The sequence below is a fragment of the Alosa pseudoharengus genome, unplaced genomic scaffold (assembly GCF_046254945.1).
Source record: "Alosa pseudoharengus isolate Yale_2024_CS ecotype anadromous, Long Island Sound unplaced genomic scaffold, YU_APseudo_1.1 YU_APseudo_1.1_scf_10, whole genome shotgun sequence".
Taxonomy (NCBI): Eukaryota; Metazoa; Chordata; class Actinopteri; order Clupeiformes; family Clupeidae; genus Alosa; species Alosa pseudoharengus.
In genome coordinates, this window is record NW_027468565.1 from 4,478,252 (window position 1) to 4,502,936 (window position 24,685).

The 24,685-nt window shown below is 39.7% G+C and overlaps 2 protein-coding genes across 7 annotated transcripts; one reads left to right on the forward strand and one right to left on the reverse strand.

The window, feature by feature from the left end:
* Nucleotides 1-1,150: 1,150 nt before the first annotated feature.
* LOC143139123 (uncharacterized) lies at nucleotides 1,151-11,915 on the reverse strand. 2 transcript variants are annotated; one of them, XM_076299721.1, is made up of 9 exons: nucleotides 11,804-11,915; nucleotides 5,728-5,832; nucleotides 4,259-4,462; nucleotides 4,064-4,185; nucleotides 3,610-3,879; nucleotides 2,454-3,423; nucleotides 2,079-2,292; nucleotides 1,833-1,901; nucleotides 1,151-1,716 (listed from the first exon to the last, which is right to left on the reverse strand). In XM_076299721.1, the coding sequence occupies exons 2-9, from the start codon at nucleotides 5,797-5,799 to the stop codon at nucleotides 1,166-1,168; spliced, it is 2,472 nt and encodes an 823-aa protein (XP_076155836.1). In that variant the 5' UTR covers nucleotides 5,800-5,832; nucleotides 11,804-11,915; the 3' UTR covers nucleotides 1,151-1,165. The 2 variants fall into 2 exon arrangements, with proteins under 2 accessions (XP_076155836.1, XP_076155828.1); XM_076299713.1 differs by lacking the exon at nucleotides 5,728-5,832.
* A 5,948-nt stretch (nucleotides 11,916-17,863) lies between these two features.
* lmo2 (LIM domain only 2 (rhombotin-like 1)) lies at nucleotides 17,864-21,091 on the forward strand. Of its 5 annotated transcripts, none has more exons than XM_076303513.1 (4): nucleotides 17,864-18,273; nucleotides 18,392-18,442; nucleotides 19,424-19,639; nucleotides 20,473-21,091. In XM_076303513.1, exons 3-4 carry the CDS (start codon nucleotides 19,449-19,451, stop codon nucleotides 20,690-20,692), a joined length of 411 nt encoding a protein of 136 aa, XP_076159628.1. In that variant the 5' UTR covers nucleotides 17,864-18,273; nucleotides 18,392-18,442; nucleotides 19,424-19,448; the 3' UTR covers nucleotides 20,693-21,091. The 5 variants fall into 5 exon arrangements, with proteins under 5 accessions (XP_076159628.1, XP_076159638.1, XP_076159620.1 ...); XM_076303523.1 differs by having other exon boundaries at nucleotides 17,864-18,223; XM_076303492.1 differs by having other exon boundaries at nucleotides 17,867-18,273; nucleotides 18,392-18,654.
* Nucleotides 21,092-24,685: the final 3,594 nt, after the last annotated feature.

Consider the following 24,685-nt stretch of genomic DNA (forward strand, 5'->3'; position numbering starts at 1 on the left):
GTTAGGTGAATGTGCTAACGTTCTAAAGAATTCTGAAGAATACTCTAACGTTCCGAGAAACCATGGTAACCCCAAACAATTATATGTCAGATCGCTGCGTATTTTCTACAGTCTACGCTATCCCCACTATGGCAGCGAATTGTTTTCTGGTTTTGTTAATGGATTTGATGCAGTCTTCAGATCGCTGCATATACAGTCTACGCTATCCCCACTTGACATGTTACCTACGGGGTCGTGCTCAAAAGGCATGTAGCCTACAGACATTGTTTTTGCACGCGTTAGCATCACGATAACGTTTGTTTTGTCACTTACAGAAAGGTAGCTATAGAATTGTGGTCAAGCCTAGGTCACGCAAGCCTGTAGTTGAGACTGAACGCAAGTAAACACCGTTTGCACAGCATACCTTTAAAAAAAATCCACCTCTCATGAGTTTATGCACCGAATCCACTCTAGGAAGGATTTAGTCGCCTACCACTGATATTGGTGTAAACAATAACCAGTAACCATGCAATACCATCTGACCCTGCATGTCATTTTTTTATGTTATTTTTATGTTTTTTTACATAAAATAAATAAGAAAATAAAATAAAGAAAAGTCCGTGTTAACTTAACGTTAGTCCCACTCAGTCCAATGGCAATGATATGTAGCTACAGCTGTGTCTTCAGACCAAACCGGAGGATTTAACGTTAAAGTAAACGTGAAGAAAAGTAAAAGTAAAGAGTGAAGTAGACTTTTAAAATGTCAATACCTCTGATCCATGGTTTTCCTGATTATGTGTCATATACCAAATTAAATCTTACATCTTACCCTATTCAGTGATGCATGTTAGGCCTACTTTTAGGGGGAAATTCATTGAAGTGTACACAAGCTACAGCCTTGTTTATAGTTACTTGGTCAAACCCATAAAAAATGATTCACATTGTTATTGATGATTATTTTGTTGGAGGTGAAAGCAATGATGATGAAGGATATTATAGAGGCATTACAGAATATCATAAAAGTGTTGTACACTATCTATCTATCTATCTATCTATCTATCTATCTATCACTAGAACTGCAATATTACTAGCATGTAGTTATGTTTGCGTACGTGTACAGACAAATGCATTGAGTACCATTTACCACATTATAAAAGACATTACAGGCAAATACATCACAAATATTTTATTTGCTGTGTTTACGACCCAGAGTCACACAGTCAGAAACACATTGAGCGAATGAGTGTGGCACCGGCCGTTTGGGCAGTGCATTTGCCCCGACAACTCTCCCGTAGCTGTGGTCTCTCCGGGCACTTTTAGGAGGACGCCCAGTGATTAGTGCGCGTCTACCTCCAAGTGGGGCCTTACGGCGAGCCACTGCTGATGGTTGCACGCCAATTGCCACACTCATCTGCAAGCATTTTCTTGCCCTCTTCTTAAGCAGTTTGGCTGCAGTATTTTTGCCTGATTTGCCAAACGTGGACATAGCTGAAATTAGCTGACTGTCAGTCATCTTCTCGTAAGAACAAACCATTTTTTTAACTGCTGTCTGGAAATCCGAATCTGTTTTTACTTTTACCAGCAGGCCCTCAAACATACTCTTGGCACGAGACTCAAGTTCTGTCACTTGGGCAGATGAGCCTTCAACAGCTAGCAAGCTCTCATCAGGCGAACAATTAACCGTGTCTTCATCCGCTGATGACCCTTCAGTGGATAAGGCTTGCTGTTTCTGGGGATCTAAATAGAAGAATGAGAGTGAAGTGAGTGAGTGATTCTGCAGTTGTATAAGGCTGTTAAGTGAACATTATGAATTGTTATTCTTGTACATAAATAACAAAATGAGACATGGTCACCTGCATCAGATGGAATTTCCTCCACTTCCTCCATACTCATGAACCAGTTGTCTGGCACATTGTTCTTTCCTTTTTGGAGAGAGGAGAGAAGAACATAGACAGCAAAAAGTAAGAGTTATGTTTGCTATTTCTAACCTACTATACATTTATGGCTGTGTCATTTCATAACAACATTGTTTGGGCTGTACCGTTGTGGTTAAAGTAATCAACAGTTGTGAAAATAGGCAGAGTAAATCAACAGTACACCTGTTGCGATCTGGTAGAACAACTTCCTTGCGGCAGGTGTGGCAATTATGAAAGGGTTGTTGTCTTGCATTTGGAAGGCCTGCATCACTGCATACTGGTGAGAGCAGAAAGCACCAGTGCTGCCATCTGGGCAGGTGCAAGTCCCCAAGGACACATTTACGTGGTATGTGGCATTAGTTGAGGCACTGGGGACTGTGAAATTCACTTCATCCTCCTATGGTGTCACAAGAAAGAGAAGCATATTATTTATTACACTTATGCTGTGTGATTGTGACAAACAATGTCATAATCACACAGCATAAGTGATTTGAATGCATTGCTTAATAATATAATTTTTTGGTTAAAGAATGCAATGACCAACTAATAATTTCAAACCTTGACAATGCCGTCTGTGCTCACATGCCCCTTTGGTTTTGGCAGCTTTTTTGTGCTTCTGTTGTTAGCCATATCCACAAGCCTTCGATTGTAGTAGGCTTCCAGCCTGCAGGTGATGAAGTCCACCAGTTGCGTGATGTTGTATGCTTTAAGCCTGTAGAAGATCTGGTCCTTGAGTACTCTCATTGCACTCTCCACAAAGTTGTTGGTGTTGTTCCCTCGTGTTGGGAGATGGGAACGTAGACAGAGTGCCCACAACTCTCGCCTCTTGAAAACCGCCGCCAGATGGTTTGTGTACTTTGAATACCTGCCTGCTATGGAGTCCTGGACTGCCAGATTATATGAGGCTTCCAGGTCCAATGGGGACCTGGCATAAACAAGTTGTTTAAATAAATTCAATAAATGCTGACGGTGGGTTTTTGGGACCCCATTATGGGCATCCCAAAGCCATCTCCACATCGCTTGTAATATATGAAAGACACAGAGAATGGGGTGGGTTTGAGGGTAGGTGTCCAGAATAGCCTGACGCAATGCTTGGCAGTCATCGGTCATTACTACCTGTGGGCCAAGGTCTCCTCTCCCAAAAAAAGCTTCCTGTGGGAGAATGGCTTTCAGCAACTTCAGTCCTGCAGTGATGGTGTTCTGCGACTCGGAGGTTGTGATAACCACTCCCAGGGGCAGCCCACCAGCAGCCGAATGTGTTAGGAGGAGAAATATTCGGCTGTTGGTTCGGTCACAGTTACCAGACGAGTCTACGAAGACAATCTCGGCACTGTGCCGAACAAGAGCATGCACACGCTTCATAAGAGGACTGCAGATGGCAATAATGGTTTGATTGTCATCTTGTTTCATTTGAGCGCATACCTCTCCCTGTTGCTCATTGTAGGCATCAATAGATACCTGGAGGCTGCAGAGCATGGCATCCCCACCAAGTTCTCCATAGGCTCTTTTGAATATGTTGTAGTATAGTCTGTAATGGTAATAAAAAAAACACACACAACTTACTAAATAACAGCTTATGTCTAGCCAACAGCAAATAGACAATCCTAAATCTTAAATCACAGTAATAAACATTTTCGACATATTCACATAGGTGCACCTACATGAATATGCTCCTTGTTAAACTACTCAAATGATAAATTCTCATAAAGTTCACCTGAAGCAAAAATTCAGATCAGGGCAGATGGAGCGATCCGCAGAAGCAAACACATAGGAGTCACCCATCTCCTCCTGAAGGTCATATTTCAGCGTGCTTAAAGCAGAAGAGGGAGAGTGTCCACTTTGAAAAAGATTTTGTAGTTTCTGTACTGTGTCAGGTGCTACATCGCGGTACCCCATAGCCTCAGCACACATGAGCAGGTGATTATGCCGAAGTTTTAGGTTGATGTAGAGACACAGTCCTTCATGTATGTGTAAATCAGCAGATCTGAGAACAATACAATTATTATATATATTATATATTATTATTTGTATATATTATTATTATTATATTATATATTATTACATTATTTAAAAACATTATTTAAAGTATTTTGGACAGAGAGTGACTTTTTCACAAAACAGCAAGCAGCCTGTTATTTTTTGGTAGAACAAATATTTTTAGATCTAACCTGGACTTTCTGTTCTGCGAAAAGCTTTCCTTCTTCAGGACAATATACATCACAGCAGGACAGGATGTATTTTTTTTTGAGGTTTTTGAATGACGCGTGTTGTGTTGGCATCTTAGGTCCACCTTCAAACACATTCAATTAAGTTTTGGCTCAACCCTTGCAAAAATAAATGAATGCAACTATGCAATGACTTACTCTGTACATGTTCTGTCTTTGACGTTCCGCAGGGTAGGTTTTGTTCACCCGCCATGTTGTTTGAGATGACTTTTGAAAGGCTTGAAGCCATCTGTGAACCTCCTCCTCAGTGTGTACCCTTAGTTTTAGGGAAATGTTGCAGTTATTGCCCTCAAGAGGCTCGAATGAGCAGATATGATGTTCATAGTCCTCAGGGAAAAGTTTCTGTTGAAGCACCAAAGACAATTAAAGAGTAAGCAAATATGGTGTAGAGAAAGTAACATCTGAAAGTAACATTACATTCTGTAAACTATCTCTGCCTTTAAGTGAGTGTGCTCCATGCACGGATGGCATAAATTGCTTTGATTTTACTTATGTCAATGTTTGTTTAAATCGTTTAGGTGGTGCTTTTGCCCAATAGCCTCCAAATACACTATGCAAATGACCTATACATTTAAAACCCATTGAGTGAATGAGTGAGTTTTGGGAGCGAACCCCCCAAAAGAGGTTTGAACACCGATGTCAGCCACTTGAGCGTTTACTATGCTAAATACCGTGGTTGCTGTCGTGGTTACTATGGACATTTTGTGGTTGTTGCTAGGGTAATTTGAATGGTTGCTAAGGTGTTGCTAGGGTAGATATGGTGGATGCTATGCAAAATAACACGGTTGCTATGGTGGTTGTTAGGGTAAGCATGTTGGTTGCTATGGTGGTTGCTAGCTTGACATTATACAAGGTGTTGCTAGGGTACATATGGTTGTTGCTATGCAAAATAACAAAGTAGTGGAATTGGTAACGTTTAACCATTTTTACATTTTAAGCGAAAAAACTCATTTATGTTGGTCCGATCAATATGAAATCAGACTATGTTGAACAACGGGACATCACAAACAAGCTAGACTGAGTTTGGAGTCAATGGATTATTCCAGGTAGGAGATAAAGAGTTCGAAATGTACAAGGTTTCCCTCTTCTGGCACAGTAACGCTAGGTGCTAGAGGGATGGGACCAAGACGCAAGGAACCGCCTTGAGGCCCCTGACAACTGTTCCAAAGGTGGGATCTCTGAAACACCCACAAAAAAAACTGTGAAGGAAAAACATTAAAAAAGTTGACCACTCCCACTTCAGAGGTGGAGTTGTGGGTGGTAGCATGGAGCTATGAGGCTGAAATTCAAGTCAGACCTTCTGCACATGACCCACATGGAGCATGCAAAGTTTCATCCCTTTAGCTGTAACATAAAGCATTGTGTCTGCAAAAAATACTTTTTTGACTATTTGACATTTAGCCATTTTCAATTTTTAGCCAAAAATCACACATATGTTGGTCAGGTCAGTAAATGTATATAGCGTTGCTAGGGTACATATAAAATAAATAATGATATGTGTTTGCTAATGACCTAATGAGACATGGAGCACCATTAAGATAAGACGTTTAACATTAACCTTGCTTCAACATTTTATTTCATTTCATTCTTATCCATCTACATCTAACCTCCAGCAGCTTCATTTCCTCAAAGTTGTAAAGTGTCTGGCAAATGTTGCAAGCTTTAATAAATCCTGCCATTATGCTCCACTTCTAGAAACAACAGAATGGACCCTTGAATGGAAGAAACCAATACATAGACACTTTAAAATAATAACAGGCTTGCATCACATATATCTGATTATGGTGACAAACTAATGACATGATTTAAGATTTAGGCCTGTTGTTGACAATAGTAGGGCAACTGTTACCAGTAACCTAGTTAAATATATTAGTGTGTTGTAGGCCTGTTACAAGGTTATGACAACAGTTAACAATTATGGTGCTCTGACACTGAAATCATTAAAAGCAAAGGATAATCTTTTAGGTAATCTTGGTAGATTTCTAAGAACATTGTCACTGGCTCGGAGGTAATAATTCAGGATTAATGTGATTGGTAGAACTTTTTCCTAAAGCATGACGTCACATCAGCATCAACTACGTACAATGTTTGCACCCCTCCTTCATTCCCGCGAATAGCTTGCAGCAAACAGAATCCTTGGTGATTTGCGGTCAATGTCGTTGGAAAATACAGGTAAGTCTTGATTACATTTGGTCGATAGACCGAACAACAAATATTGTTTTAAAAATCTTTAGGTAGTATTCACCTTAACAGTATACTGTTGCTTACTAACTTTGTACTTTTTTGCAGTTTGGTGTAACCTGCTGAATGAAGTAAGGTGAAGGCGTGCCGAGTAACGGAATATACACTTGTGGTATGTGCCTAGATACTCTTAGTATAGCTTCTAGCTAATGTGCTATAAGATTCGCTAATTATAGCATGGACCGACATGTCCTGTGGCCAACTCCGATAGCCAGTTGGGTCACTTGATCGCCGTTACTTAGCTTTGAAATGAACTGTAGGGCAAATATTGAATAGCTAGTGTTAGCTGTTAGGGTAATTTTCACCATTGGGGAACAGTGTTATTAATATTAGATCAGCATCATTGTGCAACTGTCCTTATATAAATTACGTTTTTTTCGCGCTAAGTTACAGCTCCTAGGCAATAGCTAATGTTAGCTCATAGACTGTATATATAGAACTGGACAGTGTGGTTGCATTCAGCAGTGTTCTATGGAATTGAAGCCGCCGAGGCGACGCCATCTTGGAAAATTTGCAACCAATTTGAAGTGCGGCTGCGCAGCAGAAGTTGAAGCATGCGCAGTGAAGAGGAGTCGCGGTCAGGCACGCCCACTCAGTTGCCACTCAGCGAGTTAAACACGCCCCTTGTCAAGTGAAACCCGCCCCCTTCTCCTTTCCACAACGCAGGTCGACTTGGCGCCGAAGGCTAGCTGGCTGGATGAATTTTTTGCGGCTGTGAGTTAGCTAAAGAGTACAATCAACAATCGGTTTGTTCTTGTCTGGTAAGTGTTGCGTATCAACTGAAAAGTTTTTTTTGTCTATTGTTGTTCTTAAATACGTCTAAGAGAGCTTATTATGTTGATTATAGACTGTGACAATTTAGTATGGTGAATACTAATGAGCTAACAACAGAAATACGGACAGCGAATTACATGCTAACGTTAGCAGCTACAAGGCTAAGTTAGTCGTTGAAGTGAAGATTAGCACCCAGCTCCCGTAACAGTCGATGCATGATATACTTGGTTTTATTAGTTGTTGCTGTTTTCAAATATCTCAATCTTAATGTATGCCATCTCAACATGGAGTAACCATTGACTGTACATGGGGATTAATAACACTAGACAGTCAGTACAGTATATGATGTGATAAAGCAACGGTATGATGTGATAAAGCAACGCAAGTTAACGTTAACGTAATGTGAAGCATGGACCTCATCAACCCGTCATGTTAATGTAACTACTAGCCAGTTTGCCAGCGTTGCATTTTTTTCTAACGTTAACGACAGACACCTCTGTTAGAGCTACTTCTGTGATGGTAGGTCGGTAGCATAGACTGTAAAAAATAGATCGGTAGGTCGATAGTTGTAGACCGCATAAGTGAATGATTGATAAATGAAATGCCTGCATTAAACACTACGCCAAGAACCAGTCACTTCCCAGGGATATCGGTGAACATTTGAGAAAGACCTTAGTTTGTCATCTAACGTCCATGATCAGTCATACTGATAACGTTATTTTTCAAGCTGACGCAAGTTAATAACATTCCCACCGCATATTTAAATGTGTAGTTAACATTAGGTAGGCTGTGAAGTTTATTGCACACATATATTTAATTAATTGGTATTAGTGGTGTTGAGTGCCTGATTAGATGCTTTGTAATGTTGTAAAATTGTCTGACTAACTTTATTGTAACTTTCCTTTTTGCAGGTAAGATGGCTGAATGTACTGGAGGTGGCGGCAAGGTGGTCTCCATGGTCTACATTAGTCTGCAAGCAAGGGAATGCCTACGTGAAGTGGTTTGGGTGGGGTGGTCTGAGGTGGCATGTCCTCCTCCTTTCTCCAAGTCCCCTGACATCCATCTCCCTGACATCACCCACCGTCACTGGATCAACCTGAAGCCCCTTATACATGGGACATGGCACAGCACCACTACGTTATGAAAACACATGACTTTCAATAACTTGCGTGGCACCAAGAAAGGTCTGCCGCTGCTCTGAACCTTCTGTTAATGTGACATCATTCATACTTGAGGCTGTACACATCCCTTTGTTTCTATTTTCTTTATTGATGTCACCCAAACTTCAACTTTCTGTATGCCCCTGAACTCACACAAATTTTAAATTGCAATGCGCCATTTAACCAGTGGTGTAGTCTAGTTAGTTAGTTGCAGTGGTGGGTATACTGTGAGCAACCCCAAATGTTATTGAATACGTATCCTTGCCTATTTTAAATGGGTATACTGAGATGATGATGCTTTTTAAATGGGTTTACTGTGTAGTCCTGTGTATCACGTAGACTATACCATACCACGGTCATTTAACTGCCTTGGTATTTAAGTCAGAGGCCATTGCTTAGTATTTAACTGTAGCCTACACAAAGATGTAGACGTTACAAGAATATTAATATCAGAATAATTATTGGTTGATACTAAATCAATATTGAATGGTTTTTTTTAATTTCTTTTGTGTGATATATCATTCAGAATGTTGCAACATGACTGGTCTTCAATCAGCCAAAGAGGACACATCGTAACTCCTCTCCTAGTTACTCTCCATTGGCTCCCTACAGTAGCCAGAATTAAATTTAAATCTCTCACTTTGGCCTATAGGACACTGACTGGATCTGCTCCTTGTTATTTTAATTCAATGATCAAGATATACATCCCCAACCGCCCACTGTGGTCTTCTGATGAGCTTCTGTTGTGTCGACCAGTCTTAAACGCTAGGTCAAATTCAAGACTCTTTTCCTCAGTGGTTCCATGTTGGTGGAATGAGTTGCCCAGTGCTCTTCGTTCTTGTGATAGTTTTTGGTCTTTTAAGCACTTCTTATACATTATGGTTTGTATGCAGTAGTACTGTTTTATTTTCATTATAGGCTGTTGATTAATTTGACATTGTTTATTATTGATATTCTCCTTAATGTAGTCTTACCATGTTATTGTTATTATATTATTGATTGAATGGGCATTATTATTTATTATTGCTTTCCCCCCTCATTTTAATTGTTTATTTCATTAGGCTATTGATTGATCCCTGTTTTAAGTATTATATTGTTTTGTATTTGTTAAGGGTAACCATAACCATCATCATAATGTGGTATTTTCTTATGCACTTGAAACAAAGAATAAAAATCTTTCTTTAAACGTAGTACCACTTTAAACACATCACACACTGAACAGCAAAGTAGCTTCCTGATGTTTACAGAGTATCCTGATGTAGTAGGTCCATGTTCTCATATTTTTACAGCTGACATGAAGGCTGCAATATTACATTTTTGATTTATAATGGAGCACCCTCTCTGACTAGCAAGCCTGTGGTAGAGGCATACGATTACAGACATATTGAGAGAGCCTATCAATGAATTGTCACAGTTTTACATTTAGACGTATTATTTTGAAATGATGTACGTCTACGAGAGGATTACACATCACTGGCAAGACCTGATCAAATCATACCAATGCAAAATGCTTCTCCAGCAGTGCAATCGCAGGTAACAACGATACCTTAACAGCATTTTCAGATACCGCTGTTCTGAGCATACTAAGCATTTGTAACTTTGAATCCCTCCTCACGTTAAGCTATGGTCCAATAATGTGTTCACTAAAACACAAGTAACGTTATTTGTCGGGCTGATTCATAAATGGGCATACCGAGGTTGTCGACCTAGCAGGCTAGGTGGCGTTTATTGCCATTCGCAAAACTAAGCAAGAGTTAACGTTAATGAAACTTAACATCGCCTTCTCCAGTGACTTAAGTGTATTCAAATGAAGTTGCAACGATGATGGCGGGAATCACTGGTTACGTTAAACCATTTGAAACAAGTAGGACTGTAAATGATGGTGACTGGCTAACGTCACTTCAATATAGCAGAGCCCTTTTACTTTACCTATCAACTGGCTAATGCTAGCATGATGTAGCATGCTATGAGCTAATATACTTAGCATCTACGAAAGAACAGCACATATCTTTTTTCACAAAGAATCTGTCACAACTAACAACGATGTCTCTTACAAACAACTACACAATGTATGACTATCAATTTTGTATTTAGTCAGACTGTGATAAGATATAGCCTAATGATAATGACAGCAACACTTATTTAGGTTAGATTATGTGTCGAAATCAGGTGTCGTTAAAATAAGTGAGCGATGACGTGGTAGTGTCTGCAGCCTAGACGTTAAAACATAATGGACAAAGCGTCGTGTCTGCAGCCAGGCAGCTGTCAATCATAGGTGTAAACACGCCCTTTTTAGATTTGTTAATATAACATTAAAAAAAATAATTTCAGCGAGAAAAGAAAAATTGTGTGTATTGAAGCATCTTGAAAACTATTTTTTCGAATAAAAAGTTGTAGATACAAAAATAGTTTTAGGTGAGAAAAGTGACACGGAAAGTTGGCTACTTGGCCATTGAAATACATGGGGATGGGCGGAGTTACACATTGTACTGCAACCAGCCACCAGGGGGCTCTGGACTAGCGCTCGCATCACTCTTAACAGACGGCACACTGTCCAGTTCTATATATACAGTCTATGTGTTAGCTTAAATGACGTTGAAGAGGACACAAGACCAAAGGCAGTTGTCATGGATGCACACTACCGTTAGCGTTATGATTTTGACTGAAGCTAGCCTCATAGTGCTAGTTATGTCAGAGATTTACCCGAAGGTTATTACCATTAGCGTCATAGAGAATGTCAAATCACTAGAATAACAAAATACCTTTCTGTATCATATCACTTACCTTAGATCTGACAAGTCAACGACACAGAAATGGAATGAATAATATACTATACTACACTAGTATAGTACAGTAACGTTATCACTATAACAAAAATTAGAAGCTAACGTTAGCTATCTAATTTCTAATCTAAGTACAAGTGCTTACTTAAAATGCTAAAACTTGTATGACTATATTATGACTATAACCTATTGTAACTTATCCTAATATGTTATCTCTTAATGATATCTATAACATATCCTAATATAATGCTATCTAACGTTATATCTCAGTCTCTCTATCTGCAAATGTTTCTCTCCAACCGTCAAAACCCACAAAAGCAATAATTTAACTTACTGAATATTTAAGCAGACTATATCGCACGAGACGATCTATAGAATCAGTCTATATGTCTCGTGTAGGATAACCACAATGTAGGCTAAATGATGCGTTTTGGAAAGCAGGGCAAAGGTGATGTCAGATTTCAGTAATTAATTTGTTTCCTTAAGTGGAGTTTTAGATTGGTCTAAGAAGTAAACATTGACAGATGTAGGTTTTGCGGAGATTCTGGTCTGCAGCAGAGTTTATCTTCATGTGATTGACTTTGCATAGATGATGTCAGTGCTTGAGTTGTAGTCTTTCCAATCATCTATTAGCGTGATACACATTTGTCGTAATTTTAATTGTGCTTTCTGATCATAGATTACAAATGCAAAGTGCTTGTCACAACGCATGTGTTAAATCTTACCTTTCTTTTTTCCCCATTGTCGGTGACCGATCTGAAGATGCTGGGATCCACTATTTCAGATGACCACAGTAGGCAGCAGGACATCTTGACACCTTGACACCACTGACTCATTACTGATAGCGTAAACTTGTTACTGTATATCAATTAGGTTATATTAATGTAGACCTAGTATTTCTTCACTGTTTTAGGCACTTAAAATCGCATCCCCAAATACCCTAAGTTCTATACTTTCTCCTGGCAGCAGTTAAGATGATCACATATGCATTTTAAGCAAGCAAAATGGTTTATTTCACAGCATTTCTGTACACTGTGCTTTCTACATCAAATGTATTAGACACACACACACACACAGTAAATAAAGTAGACTTGTAAGAGGCTTGCATCGTCTCCCATTCTCTGTTCAAATGAATAAGCTAACGTTATAGCTGCGAGTTAATTACGTAGCGAACATTTATTTAATGAACAATTCTGGTCCTTAACAAAGGAGGAAATGCTGGCAATATGGTTACAATGTTAAGTACTCATATGGTTTTGACCGAGTAACTACAAACGAGGCTGTAGCATGTTTAACGGTAGGTTAAGCGCTACAAACGAGGCTGTAGCATGTTTACTCTTCGACCGTAACGTAATTGAGTCGACCAGAACCTTAGAGCTGACTGGCCAATCGGAGACACGTTCCCTAATGAATATTCATGAATCTTCCGCTACCACCCTACAAAAAAAAAATACGCGGCCCGGACGCCGAGCTTCTGTATGATGATTGGCTCTTTTTGATTGACAGCATATGTCGCGATCTGACAGGAAGTGGTTCAAGTTCAAGGCAGGGATGCTTAACGTTAGTGTTGGCAGGTGAAGCCGAGACAAGGCAAGTTACAGCTCAAATTCTCATAATTTGGGAGCAATACAGTCGGTTTCTATTTGTCTTTGTAAATAGCATACTGTAAATAAAATCCGTAATGTGGAGTTACAGAGTTTGTGACTTGCTTTTGTTCCAGTTGTGTATTTAGGCTAAATTAGGTAGCGTGTGTAGGCTACATGCCATGTCTGCCATGCCAACTCTATAGCCTACTGTTTGGGATACTTTTTGCCCTCAAAGAACAATATAGCACCTTAATAATATTAATTTAATAATTTACCATTTTTATCAGAGCTTCCCCTGTTCCAAAGAGCAGCAATCGCCACTGGTGTGAGAGTGTGTGACAGTCCTGCCGTAGTAAGTACATTTCAACATCATCCTCCTTTACCAGCAACCCTTCGCTACACCCTGTTAAATCTACAGGCTGATGGGTGTACAGTCAATCACTAAATGTACACATAAATTAATTTATTGTATGGCCCCCCCATGGATGAAATTCCTCGAAACTTGGCATACCCCCAGAGGCTGAGAAGTTGAAATGCCCCTTGGGGACCAAACTAAAAAATTCTGTAAAAGTCCAGTGGGGCTACATGCCCACCAAGTTTCATGTACGCCAATGTTTTGGTGTCCCGGGAATCGTTTACCAAACGAACGTGTTTCGTGTTTACGAAACAAACGTGTACCATTTTTAGTACACGTTTGTTTTCTAGCTTATGCACTGTTGTCCATATTTGTCTATTTTTATATATTTTCATTGTTGTTTATTTCATAGCTGGGAGCTATATGCTAACTGGTGTAACCCACTTCCTGTTAATTATGCTCAGCTAGGCTAGTGTCAGACTCCGTGGGTTATTGCACGCACAGAGAGGAGAAGGGTGTATCTTTTTATCTAATTCTGAAGTATACGGCAAATAAGCTAATTTCCCCAAAAGTTAGCATGTTCTATGAAAACTGTGTGATTGAAATAAGTAAATAAATAATAATAAATACATATAATGAAATAAATAATAAATAGGGGCTATGATAAAATGAAAATATTATCACATTTGTTGTCAACAGAATGGATTTCATTGGTTCCTGTGCATGGTGACTGTAGTGTTATTTTGCCAGCTTCACAGTCACCAGGGGGCAGTAGAGAGCTGTTCCAGGTGCCTATATGGCAGCCTGCTATGGCTGTGCAGACTCATATCAATTTGACTGCTTTCAGAATGTCAACAGTATTGGCATATTGAAGAAGGCGGGAATCTGACAGTATAATTGCCCTACCAATAACTTCTCACAGATTATTGAAAAATGAGACAAAACATGATGCAAATAAAACAAACCTGATATGACAAATTAGGTTGCATGCATATATTTCAGTATAATCTCTATGTGATGATTCATATATTTCAGTATAATCTGTAATGTGATGATTAAGCCACACAATCTCTTTCATGGGAACCTCCAGATTGACAGTTTCCCTTATATTGTCTAATATTATAACATTTTGTCTGATGATGTTTTTCTTAAAAAGTGTGGATTCTGTGAAACAGTGTGATTTGGGAAGCAATCTTGTTCAATAAAATATTTTTACATTTTTTGTTTCTTTCTCATGAAAAAGTCTCCTGGAATCATTGTTGAAATGTATTTATGAATAGTTGAAACCATCTGGACATGAGAAGTTGTGTCACAGATTTAAGAATTTAGGATGAGTTGATTCTATTATTAATCCTTCTATTTACAATGTAAAATTTGATTTAACCTGATAGCATAACTGCTATGTTTTTTCCCATTTCTCAACAATCAATGCACTTATGTATTTTATAAACCATGCTGAAACAACGGAACATTTTTTATAAAAAGGATATAGAGAGCATTTGCTTTACAATAATCATTTCAAATAATTATAATAATCAAAGCAGGCTCTATTTCTTGAGGAAGCTTAAGTCTTTTAATGTGTGCACTAAGATGATGTGCACTAAGATGTTTTATCAGTCTGTGGTAGCAAGTGCAATTTTCTTTGCTGTCATCTGCTAGGGTAGCAGTATCAGGGCCAGTGACTCTAACAGACTGAATAAGCTGATTAGTAAAGCAGGCTCTGTGCTGGGGACTACTAGAGCCTCTAGAGTTGGTGGTGGACAGGAGGATGTTGCAGAAATTGTTACACATCATGCACAATGCATCACATCCCCTACACAGTACACTGGCAAAATAACAAAGTGTTTTTAGTTGGCGGTTTCGCCAACTCAGTTGCAGTAAGGACAGATATAAGAAAACTTTCTTACCCACAGCAATAGCTCCTTTGAGTAGAGAGAGACGACTTATCTTTTAATCTTTTATATCTAATATGGAGGCAATTGTCTTGATTCATGTCTTATTAGGCAGTTACACTTTAGTACTTGGATGTGTATGGTACCTTGACAGCTACCACATGCTATGTCTTGTGGGTGAAAGTAATTTTTTGTTTATGACTATACATGATGTGTGCTTGCTGTATGTTCTTAAGGCTGCTGAAACAACTGAATTTCCCTGTGGGATAATTAAAGTATATCTATCTATCTATAATGGTAAGGTTTTGAAATTTAGATTTGGGCTTTTATTGTCTGTGAAATTCTGCTGTGCAAATAAAAGACAGAGACAAGGAATGTGGAATCTGCTCCCATATGAGAGAGTTTGGCAAATACAGGAAACAGTTAACATGGCTGCACTGCTCTTTGATTGCACTGTCCTATTGAAAGCATGTTTTTGAGGGGATAATACAGATTAGTGGAGAATCCCATGAGAAACTCCCTTCAACGAGTGACTCATTTCCGCAGGCTTTGTTTCAATCAGAGTGCAGGGCACCCCTACCCACTGTCCAGGCGTCCTGCTTACAGCAGACCGGAGAGGGTGGAGAATGATCAGTTTTGGGTCTTCCCTTCATCAAAGCTGCCAGGTCAAGTGACACAGTACTCAATGTGGAGCCAATAATCATCTTACTTCAGATTAGACAGGAAACAGTTGCTTCACAATTGCTGTGTTCCAGAGAATGTGCTATCGGAGAGTCAACAATATGCTTGGCCCGCTACTTACAGGAAAGGAGTCTGTTAACTCTAATCAGCTAGTGATGGATTACCACATCTCCTCCAGGCCAAAACAACTGATAAATATGTAATTAGCACTGAGTCCTACAAGTACTACCATCACACCTTCAAAAAAATAGGCTTGAAAATGTCACCATGCAACTGTTTTCATTTTTTCCACAGGCGCATGGCCGGAAATTCCATGCAGCGTCAAACAATAAGTCATCTAAAGTAACAATGACGTGTGAAATGATCTCTTCCACTGGCCCAAAGCAATGTGACCAATCTAGAGCTCATTTCAGGAATAATAATAGGCTGAGAGAAAGTCTATCCTTATTTTTTTTATGTGTATCAGATGAAAATCCTATTTAACGCATTGTTTATTTCATTGTCATTATCCAACATTTTGTGAAATGCAAAGTAAATTCTCTCAGTGACATTGTAAAGCACTTGATAATAATATAGGTATCATAGCCATTTATACCACTTTTTTAAAGGCAACCAAAGTTTGCATCATCTTTAAACCAATTTTAATGGTTTATGGCATATATAACACACCTATCATTCACCTGTCACCCCCTGTCACATCCTTTCTGTCCAACCCTCTTGCTGGTCAGACCAGTTTCTGTTATAGCACTGTCAACTCTCAGCATAAGAAAATATCCATCATTTCTGACCCATCATCTCCTGTGTGACATGAAGAGGAAATCGGAGGGCCAGAGAAGGGTTTTCCCGCCTCCTAACCACACAGCGAGACTGACAGACAGGGGTTTCTGTGGGACTGGTTGAAGCCCCAATGCTCCTATCAGGTGCGCCATCTGGGGTGAACCCCGCCTATCAGGATGAAGCAGGATAGCAAGGCCAGGACACCAGGAAGTCTCAGGCCACCCCCTGCCAAAACTCATGTGTTCTCGCATCCTGTACAGCTTTTTAGGCTGCTCTGTCCAGCAGGAAACAGTTTTTGAGTCTCTAGTTTCAATATTATGAGGCCTCTAGAGGTAATAAACATTTTGCCCAAATACAGCTAAATGTATGATTACAGTATTTTGCTATTGCTCAAGGTTTGGTTTGTATGCCACTCCCACCCCTGCACCAAGACATCTGTATAAGGACTTTCAAGCTTCCATCATACAGGTTCATGTAAATTATACACATATACACAAGTGGAAGTGGAAAACTCCTGGATCTGTTTGATCTACATTGGACTCTGGCTGCACATCCCAGTTGGCCACTCTTGTTGCTTCTCTCGCTCAGAGGAGCTGGCATGGACTGGTGTCCAGTGTATGGGATCACTTAAGCATTTAGATGGCTGGTTCTTTATCGGCAAGCCCAGTTTAACAGCAAACTCAGCCCGCAACACCATCAGGCAGCCCCAAGGGTCTGGCAGGAGATAACAGAGGTTGCCCCCCAACAGCACAAACTGAAGATGAGTGTACCGTGATAGATTAGACTGAAAAAAGAAAACACACACACACACACTGAAAAAACAACTCTTACTCTTTCTGTTTCTTTCGGTAGCAGAAAGTGTGTATTTGATATGGTATTTGATAAGTTGAATTGTTGAATGAGCATATTATAACAGTAATGTGTTTTGAAAAACAAGTAGGCCTAGTGTGGTGATACTGTCAACCTAATCTACAAATTATTTTACATTAAATACATTTAAAGCAGTTAAATCAGAACTTTTGCATGCAATATGAATACCCTTAGACCCCTTTACAATTAGGCCTGTCAAATGGATTGATAAATCTAGGCTACTGTATTTGTTAAATTCATGTCAGCCTAATGAAACATATTGCCATACAGGCAGTTATGTGCTGAGTGCTGATAAATGCTAAGTTCATTGTGTCTGGATGTTGCTGATATATGAGGGCTGAGAAACAAAAATATCATCAGGAAAATAAAGTTATAAACACAATAACTCAAAACAGGAAACAGCATAGGAAGCTGCAGCTGTAATGACATGGAAACCTATAGCAAAACACATCACCCATGTGAAATTAGTGACTTTTCCATTGCAACTAAAACGTTATTTGAAATACTTTAAAATCTCTGTGGAGGCCTAAGAAAATATCAATAGTGAATTAGGCAGGCTAGTAGTCGATTAAGCTATGTGATGGGCATAATAAAAAAGCAAATCTATCGCTTCACATCTGAGCCTCCTACAACCAAGTTTTGAACATACAGTCAGCAGCTGAACATAAGATCTGAAGTCGTGATCTGTTAGGCTGTAGCATACCCAGTAGCCTAGTCACGACGACTCGACTCCATAGCCGATTTCTGTGTGATCATTGCCAGTCTGTAGCTTGGCTATCTGCCTCTTTAAGAGCAATTTCCTGCCATTGTCAAATAGTCGTGAGCAGGAAGAGGGGAACGAAACCAGAACCCGAGGGGGCAGGGCCATTTAAAAATACCTGATGTAGAATAACTGGGACAGATTTTCCTCTCTAAGAGAAACATTACGCGGGATAACAAGGACGTAAAAAACGCGCGGGTCTATTCGTCAATAGCCTATCGCAGGTACCCCTGGTCAAAACACAAAATTGACCCTTGAGGGAAATTGGCATACGGTAGTCTATCAATTATCACAGAGCTAGACAGACATTACGTTGACCGTGTTAACAACGGATTGCAATGGGAACACTTATTCTTAATAGAGCAATAATTAACTGATCTAATTCTTTACAGGGACGGAATCATGACATCCACTGACTGCTGAGTAGCCGGGTGACTGGACAGGTGCTTTCTTCTATCTATTTGCTTTCAAAAACGCACCTTACACTCAAGGATGCGTTATGCCATGCCGCGATTTTAAATCGTGAAATTAAATGTAAAGGAGAAAGGGGGTGTGCTCTCAGTGTGCAACATTATTCAGAGAGCAGCTTGATGCTCTGTCGGAAGCATTTTGGAATGGCATCTACAATTGAAAGAAAGACATTGGAGACAAACGAGTGAGTACCAGAACCATTTGGTAGTAACGTAGTCTAATTTTTCTAATGCATGTCAGGTTATAAGGGACCATCTAAACTGCACTTGACATAGGCTGTAGAGTTTGTGTTTGCCCTGCGAGCTTGCCAGTGGTCAACACAACGAAGTCACAGAATTTGATATAGCCTAACCACTAGCTGCCTACATTGTTTCATATCTCTTCTGTGAACCTCAGCGTCCACATTTTCAGCTGCGCATTTACTGCAGCTACTTAACTAGGCCTACAGAATTTTGGACCATGGCTATGAAAAGGTTTTCAAAAACTTGATTGAAATGACATGGAACAATTAATACAACACAGATAGGCTACTATCAGAAGGAAGAAGAACATGAAGAAAAGCTTGAACTGACAAAATTAATATTCTTGAAATATGATAGCATATTACACTGACCATAAAGCCTACTTATGTAGCCTAAGTATATGGATCAACTGTTTAATTTCATTTGAATCCAGCATTCAACATTTTTATTTTGAAACTTATGTTTCATGTACCACAACCCTGAAATATTAAAATTAGTCTGACAAACCTGAACTTCCTTAAAGTGAAATGAACTGTTGGTTACACCATCATAGGCTGTAGGAAGCACGAGAGAACCAGTCACTGTGTTTATTCATTCAATGCAAATAAAGGGAAAACATTAATGACATGAACTCAACATATAGCTCAAGCATAGTAGGAGCACAGTGAATCTTTTGTGGCTTCTTCATTCACACCGGCTTCATTTTCTCAGGGAGCCAGTTGATGAGGTCCTCCAGATGCCGCCATCGCTGCTGACTTGTGGTGGCTGCCAGCAGAGCATTGGCGACCGTTTCTTCCTGAAGGCGATAGAACAGTACTGGCACGAGGACTGCCTGAGCTGTGACCTGTGTGGATGCCGCCTTGGCGAGGTTGGCCGGAGGCTCTACTATAAACTGGGACGCAAGCTGTGCCGACGAGATTACCTGAGGTAGGCTACTTACAACTAATATCTCTTTGTTTCAAGTCTTTTCACAGCTGGGTTCTTCTGAAATGCTTTGTCTCCTGCACACATTTGATACATTTCAAAAGATTTGTTATGGCCCATACACGTAAAAGTAGAAGTTAACTATCAGCTTTTTACACATGCTTGTCAAAAGCTTGCCTAACCTTCAACTTCCTGGCAATGAATAGAGAACAAAAGTTGACCATAGTCTGTCTGTACTTCTACTTAAGTCTCTATGCATTTCTCCTTGTTGACAAAGTGACAAATGGGTTGTTGATTGGTTATGACAACCTGAACAAACATACACTGTAGTATAAAACCTATATTGTAATTCAAAGCACCTGATAGGACAAGTTGTTGAATGGACAATGCTTTATTTTGGAAAGATGGCAATGCAGGCCATGTTGATGATATGAAAAAGGGTTAAGTCAGAGGGGTTAAGAATTCTTCTAGTCTGGCCTGGAAGGTAGAGACATAAGGAATCTGGTGATGATATGACTATTGTTGTAGAGTAACAGAGTAATAATATATTGAGTAAGTAAATAAATCGTATTGTGTTTGCATAAAAAGATAAGGACTAATCTCTAGGGATAGGGTGTTGCACAAGCCTAGTATCAATGTGCTGTGACAGGTTGATGATACTTGTGTTTTACTGTACTCAATAGTGGAACAAAGGTTACATACTTGGAATCTTTTTGAAATCCATGAAAAAGTATCAATAAATCAACATATTCAAACCCAGAATAACCATATGCAAAAGATTTGCTCCAATCTCATATAGAGTGTTCATCCTAACACACTCTCTCTTATTCCTGCAGGCTATTTGGTCAGGATGGGCTCTGTGCGTCTTGCGATAAGCGGATCCGTGCTTTTGAGATGACTATGCGAGTGCGGGACAAGGTCTACCACCTGGAGTGCTTCAAGTGTGCAGCCTGCCAGAAGCATTTCTGTGTGGGAGACCGTTACCTGCTCATCAACACAGACATTGTTTGTGAGCAGGATATTTTTGAGTGGACAAAGCTCAACAGCAATATGTAGGGGAATGTTTTTGCATCGTGTCGCCTCTCCATTTAACCCTTTGCCACCTCAGATGCATAGCGGTGTGTTGAAGAAGCGGTATGAAAAGTGTGCTACTTTTGAAATCTCCGAAAGAAGCTAACTTGGGCAGCTTCAGCGCTGGCCTGTCACCAGGTTGACAAGAATGTTCACCAGCACTCACACCACAAGACACGAGGCCCTAGTAAAGGCTTGTCTTTCTGAATGCAAAAAGGACAGTGCTTTGATATAGGCAATAATGCTGCATCGCAAGTCATTTGAGTTTTGTTGAAAGATGTAAATATTGTAAGAGATGACAGCTTCTGATGAGTGTCCTTATAACTTGTCTATAACATTTGAAACAACTTTGTTAAAATGTTCAAATAAATAAGTTTACAGTTATTTGTTTTTATAATGTTATTTCTTAGCAAAATACTAAAAAATATAATGACATGGCGCTGGAAAATAATCTTGTTATTTTGTCATATTTACTATTATGATTGATGCCTGCAATATGCAATTGCTAACTTACTGGTAGGGATGAAAAACATGGCATCTACCAAAATCACTATCATTCAAAAGAAGAATGTAGTACAACATTCTGTGGAAGCACTTCCTGCTATTCTTTCATTCACCAGAGGAGGTCACTAGAGGATTTTATTTGGCATCTCTGTTTTACTACAAAATCTTGTGTTGTCATGGGTATTTCTCCTCACTGTAATTTAATGTGGAAATCCTCCATGAAACTGACTTTATAATAAATGATAATAATAAGTTTATTTTATATAGCCCCTTTCTCAAACCCAAGGTCGCTTTACATAGTAGGAAGGCAAGGAAACACAACAACAAACAAACAATACAACAAAGACAAGTTATCTGTATGGAGCTATGTGTTGGGTGTGGAGGGGAAGTGATCATTAAACAGAAAGGAAAGTTTCACCTAAATTATAATTGTAAATTAAACATTCTCGCTGCATGCAAATGTCTTTTTGAAGATAAATAATTGCAGGGGAGATTTTCCCCTGCTTCCCAGTCCTTGCTGTCTGCATTTCCATAGTTGTCTTACATTTTAAAGGAGTTCACACCAGTTTACCTTCAGACATCATCACATCCTGAGGCGGATTTATGACCACTGACACTGTTGAGGAGAGTCCATAATCAGGGACATGAAGGGGAAACCTTTCAGTAGTAACTTTAAATTCACAATTCAAGCATTGCCTGACTTTGAAACATACAAACTCTTGGTCCCAGTTGGTCAAAAGTTTCCTGTGAGGGGGACGCTTAAAGACAGCTACTTCAGAAATAGAGAAATGAAACTCAGTACTTAGATGAACTTCCTGCCATGTCATTACAACCAGATCTCACTTTGCTAATCTTTGTACTGGTGACCCTTTCTACTTTCAGCTCCACCTGACCATGCTATCATCTGTCCAATGTTATGTAATAATGAATAACACCCAATCAGCTCTCAGTTCTTAACGGGAAGAGAAGTGCTTGCATAGCAAATTGTGTCTATCAGCATGTTCATGCAAGGTCCTGTGAGGAGTTGTGACTCTGTCACAATATTAGGAAGTGGCAAAACCAACAGATGCCATCAAGCAATTGAAGATTTGGATGTACAAGACTGGAGCTACACTTGAGTCGTCTCTCTCTGGAGCTAGTTTTTAGGCAGTAGTTCAGGAGACAGGAGAAGTCTGAAACACAAAGGGAATCTACTTAGCTATCAGCTCTAAGATATTTCTGTGTGTATTTTAAAACAGGCTTTGCAGGACATCCAATAGAGGTTGCAGTGACTGGCATGTAAAGCAGGAAGAGTGGTTTGTTTCAGTGCTGGTCTGAGCCCTGCACACAGATGTCTAATATCGCAGAGAAACTGCGATCACAGCCTGCAAATAATCAAAGTGATGGCTTTGACAGGAAATCATCATTACCTTTTGGGTCCATAAAAGTATCATCCATCTTACTCCTGTGTGCTTGTTTCCTTGATTTGATTCCATTTGTCCAGGGCCTCTCCCCTGTTCTGTGAAACATGCCAAGTAATGTTTTAGCAATATGTCTTTATATATATATTATTATTATAGCTTTTATTTCTCTCTCTCTACTGTTATATATATATATATGTGTGTGTGTGTGTGTGTGTGTAATAGTATGGATTGTATTGGAGGTTTCCAAATAATATGGGATGATCCGCACACAATCAATTTAGTGAATTCTAACATGTTGTGTTAAAAATATCAATATTGCACAATCCCAACGTAGACAAAAAATATCGCACCATCCCAACGTAGACAAAAAATATATACAGTGTTGAATAGCCACACACAAGATCTTGTATTATAAATAATAAATATTACATATACATAAATAGTACATACATTGTATTTCGATGTACAAATATGACCAGTACAGCAAGAAGTAACTCTGTTGTAGATCACTCAAAAACACCCACAGACACAGATCTCATTGATTGAATTTGAAGACCTGGAGTCGTGTGGTGACATCTAAACATACCATTCTGCATCTGTTGTATGTATGTTGACAGGTTCCTTGATCCAGATATTGCTGGCCCACCCATCCCTGGAGTTCATGAAGTTCAAGGTGACTTGGAGACTCGTTTCTCTGTCATCGTGCCACAGGATCCATTTGGGTTTGCCACCGACTCAGAGGGCAGCATTGGGATGGTGTTTGGGTGGGTGGGTCTGTGTTTGCATGGGGAGCTGCTTTCAATCCTATGGATCTGCTTCTCTAACCACCAGGCTGGAGCTGAGCTTTACCAGAAGCCATCACTGACTCAGACATTGAGCTCCTTCACTGTGTGTCTTGTGTCATCTCTCTCTCTCTCTCTCTCTTTCTCTCTCTCTCTCTCTCTCTCTCTCTCTCTCTCTCTCTCTCTCTCTCACCCCTGCCACAGCTGCACACAAGGAAGGGAGTGTAGCTGCGTGTTTGTGTGTACAAGAGAGGCCTGCAGCTTGTCTACTTGTGTCGCCAGGCACAAAAACATACACACTCAAAGGCACACCACACACACATACGCACAGACACATACACACACACACACACACACACACACACACACACACACACACACACACACACACACACACAGACACACACACACACACACACACACACACACACACACACACACACACACGCACACACACAGAAACACATGAGAGCCAGAACTAAAAACAAGATATTCAAGGTAGACACAAATATATGTTTTGATCAGCAGAGGGCACAATACAATACCTCTGACTAACAAATATTTGAGGTGGTGTGATTTTAGGCTTCTTGTGTTTTTTATGTGATATACATGCAGTATGAATGATTACTAATACAAATGGATGAAAAAGGTTTTGTGTCTGTGAATTGTTTTGTTCTTATTTAAACTCAAGTGACATGTTTGCCTATATGATAATTAGCTGTGAATGATTGACTGAATAACCTACATATTCATATACATATATATACCTATATATTTATATCCCTTTCCTGAATCCAAATCACATGCCTAGGCAAATGTCAGTGCTATAGATTTAGCAATCGTCAATGTCAAATAACTGATCTGCAGCATGTACAAACTGACAACATCAGAGTAATCCTTCAGAACATATTCAGAATTTGCATTTGCACTTCATGAGTCCCATGTAGTTAAAAAACAGGGAGAATGTGGGGGTCCTCTCGTTCAGACATTGTCTTCCTTTGTCTATTTCAGATTAACTTTGGAGGCAGCAGCAGTCTGAACTGAGCAGTCTAGATGGCGCGTTGCATGCTGCTGGGTGCAAACAGCATCTCTCTGCATTAACAGTGTTGAGTGGTGAGTAATAATAGTTCATCATGCACTGCTCTCACTGTTATATGTTTGAACCCAATGACTGTGCACTGCGCTAGAGTTATAAGTGATGGTGGGGCCCCAGTGTCTTCTTCTGGGTTTTCTCGTTTTTTTTTTCTAGCGCTCTTATCTTATCCCCAGCCCTCTCCAGTTTCCCTTCC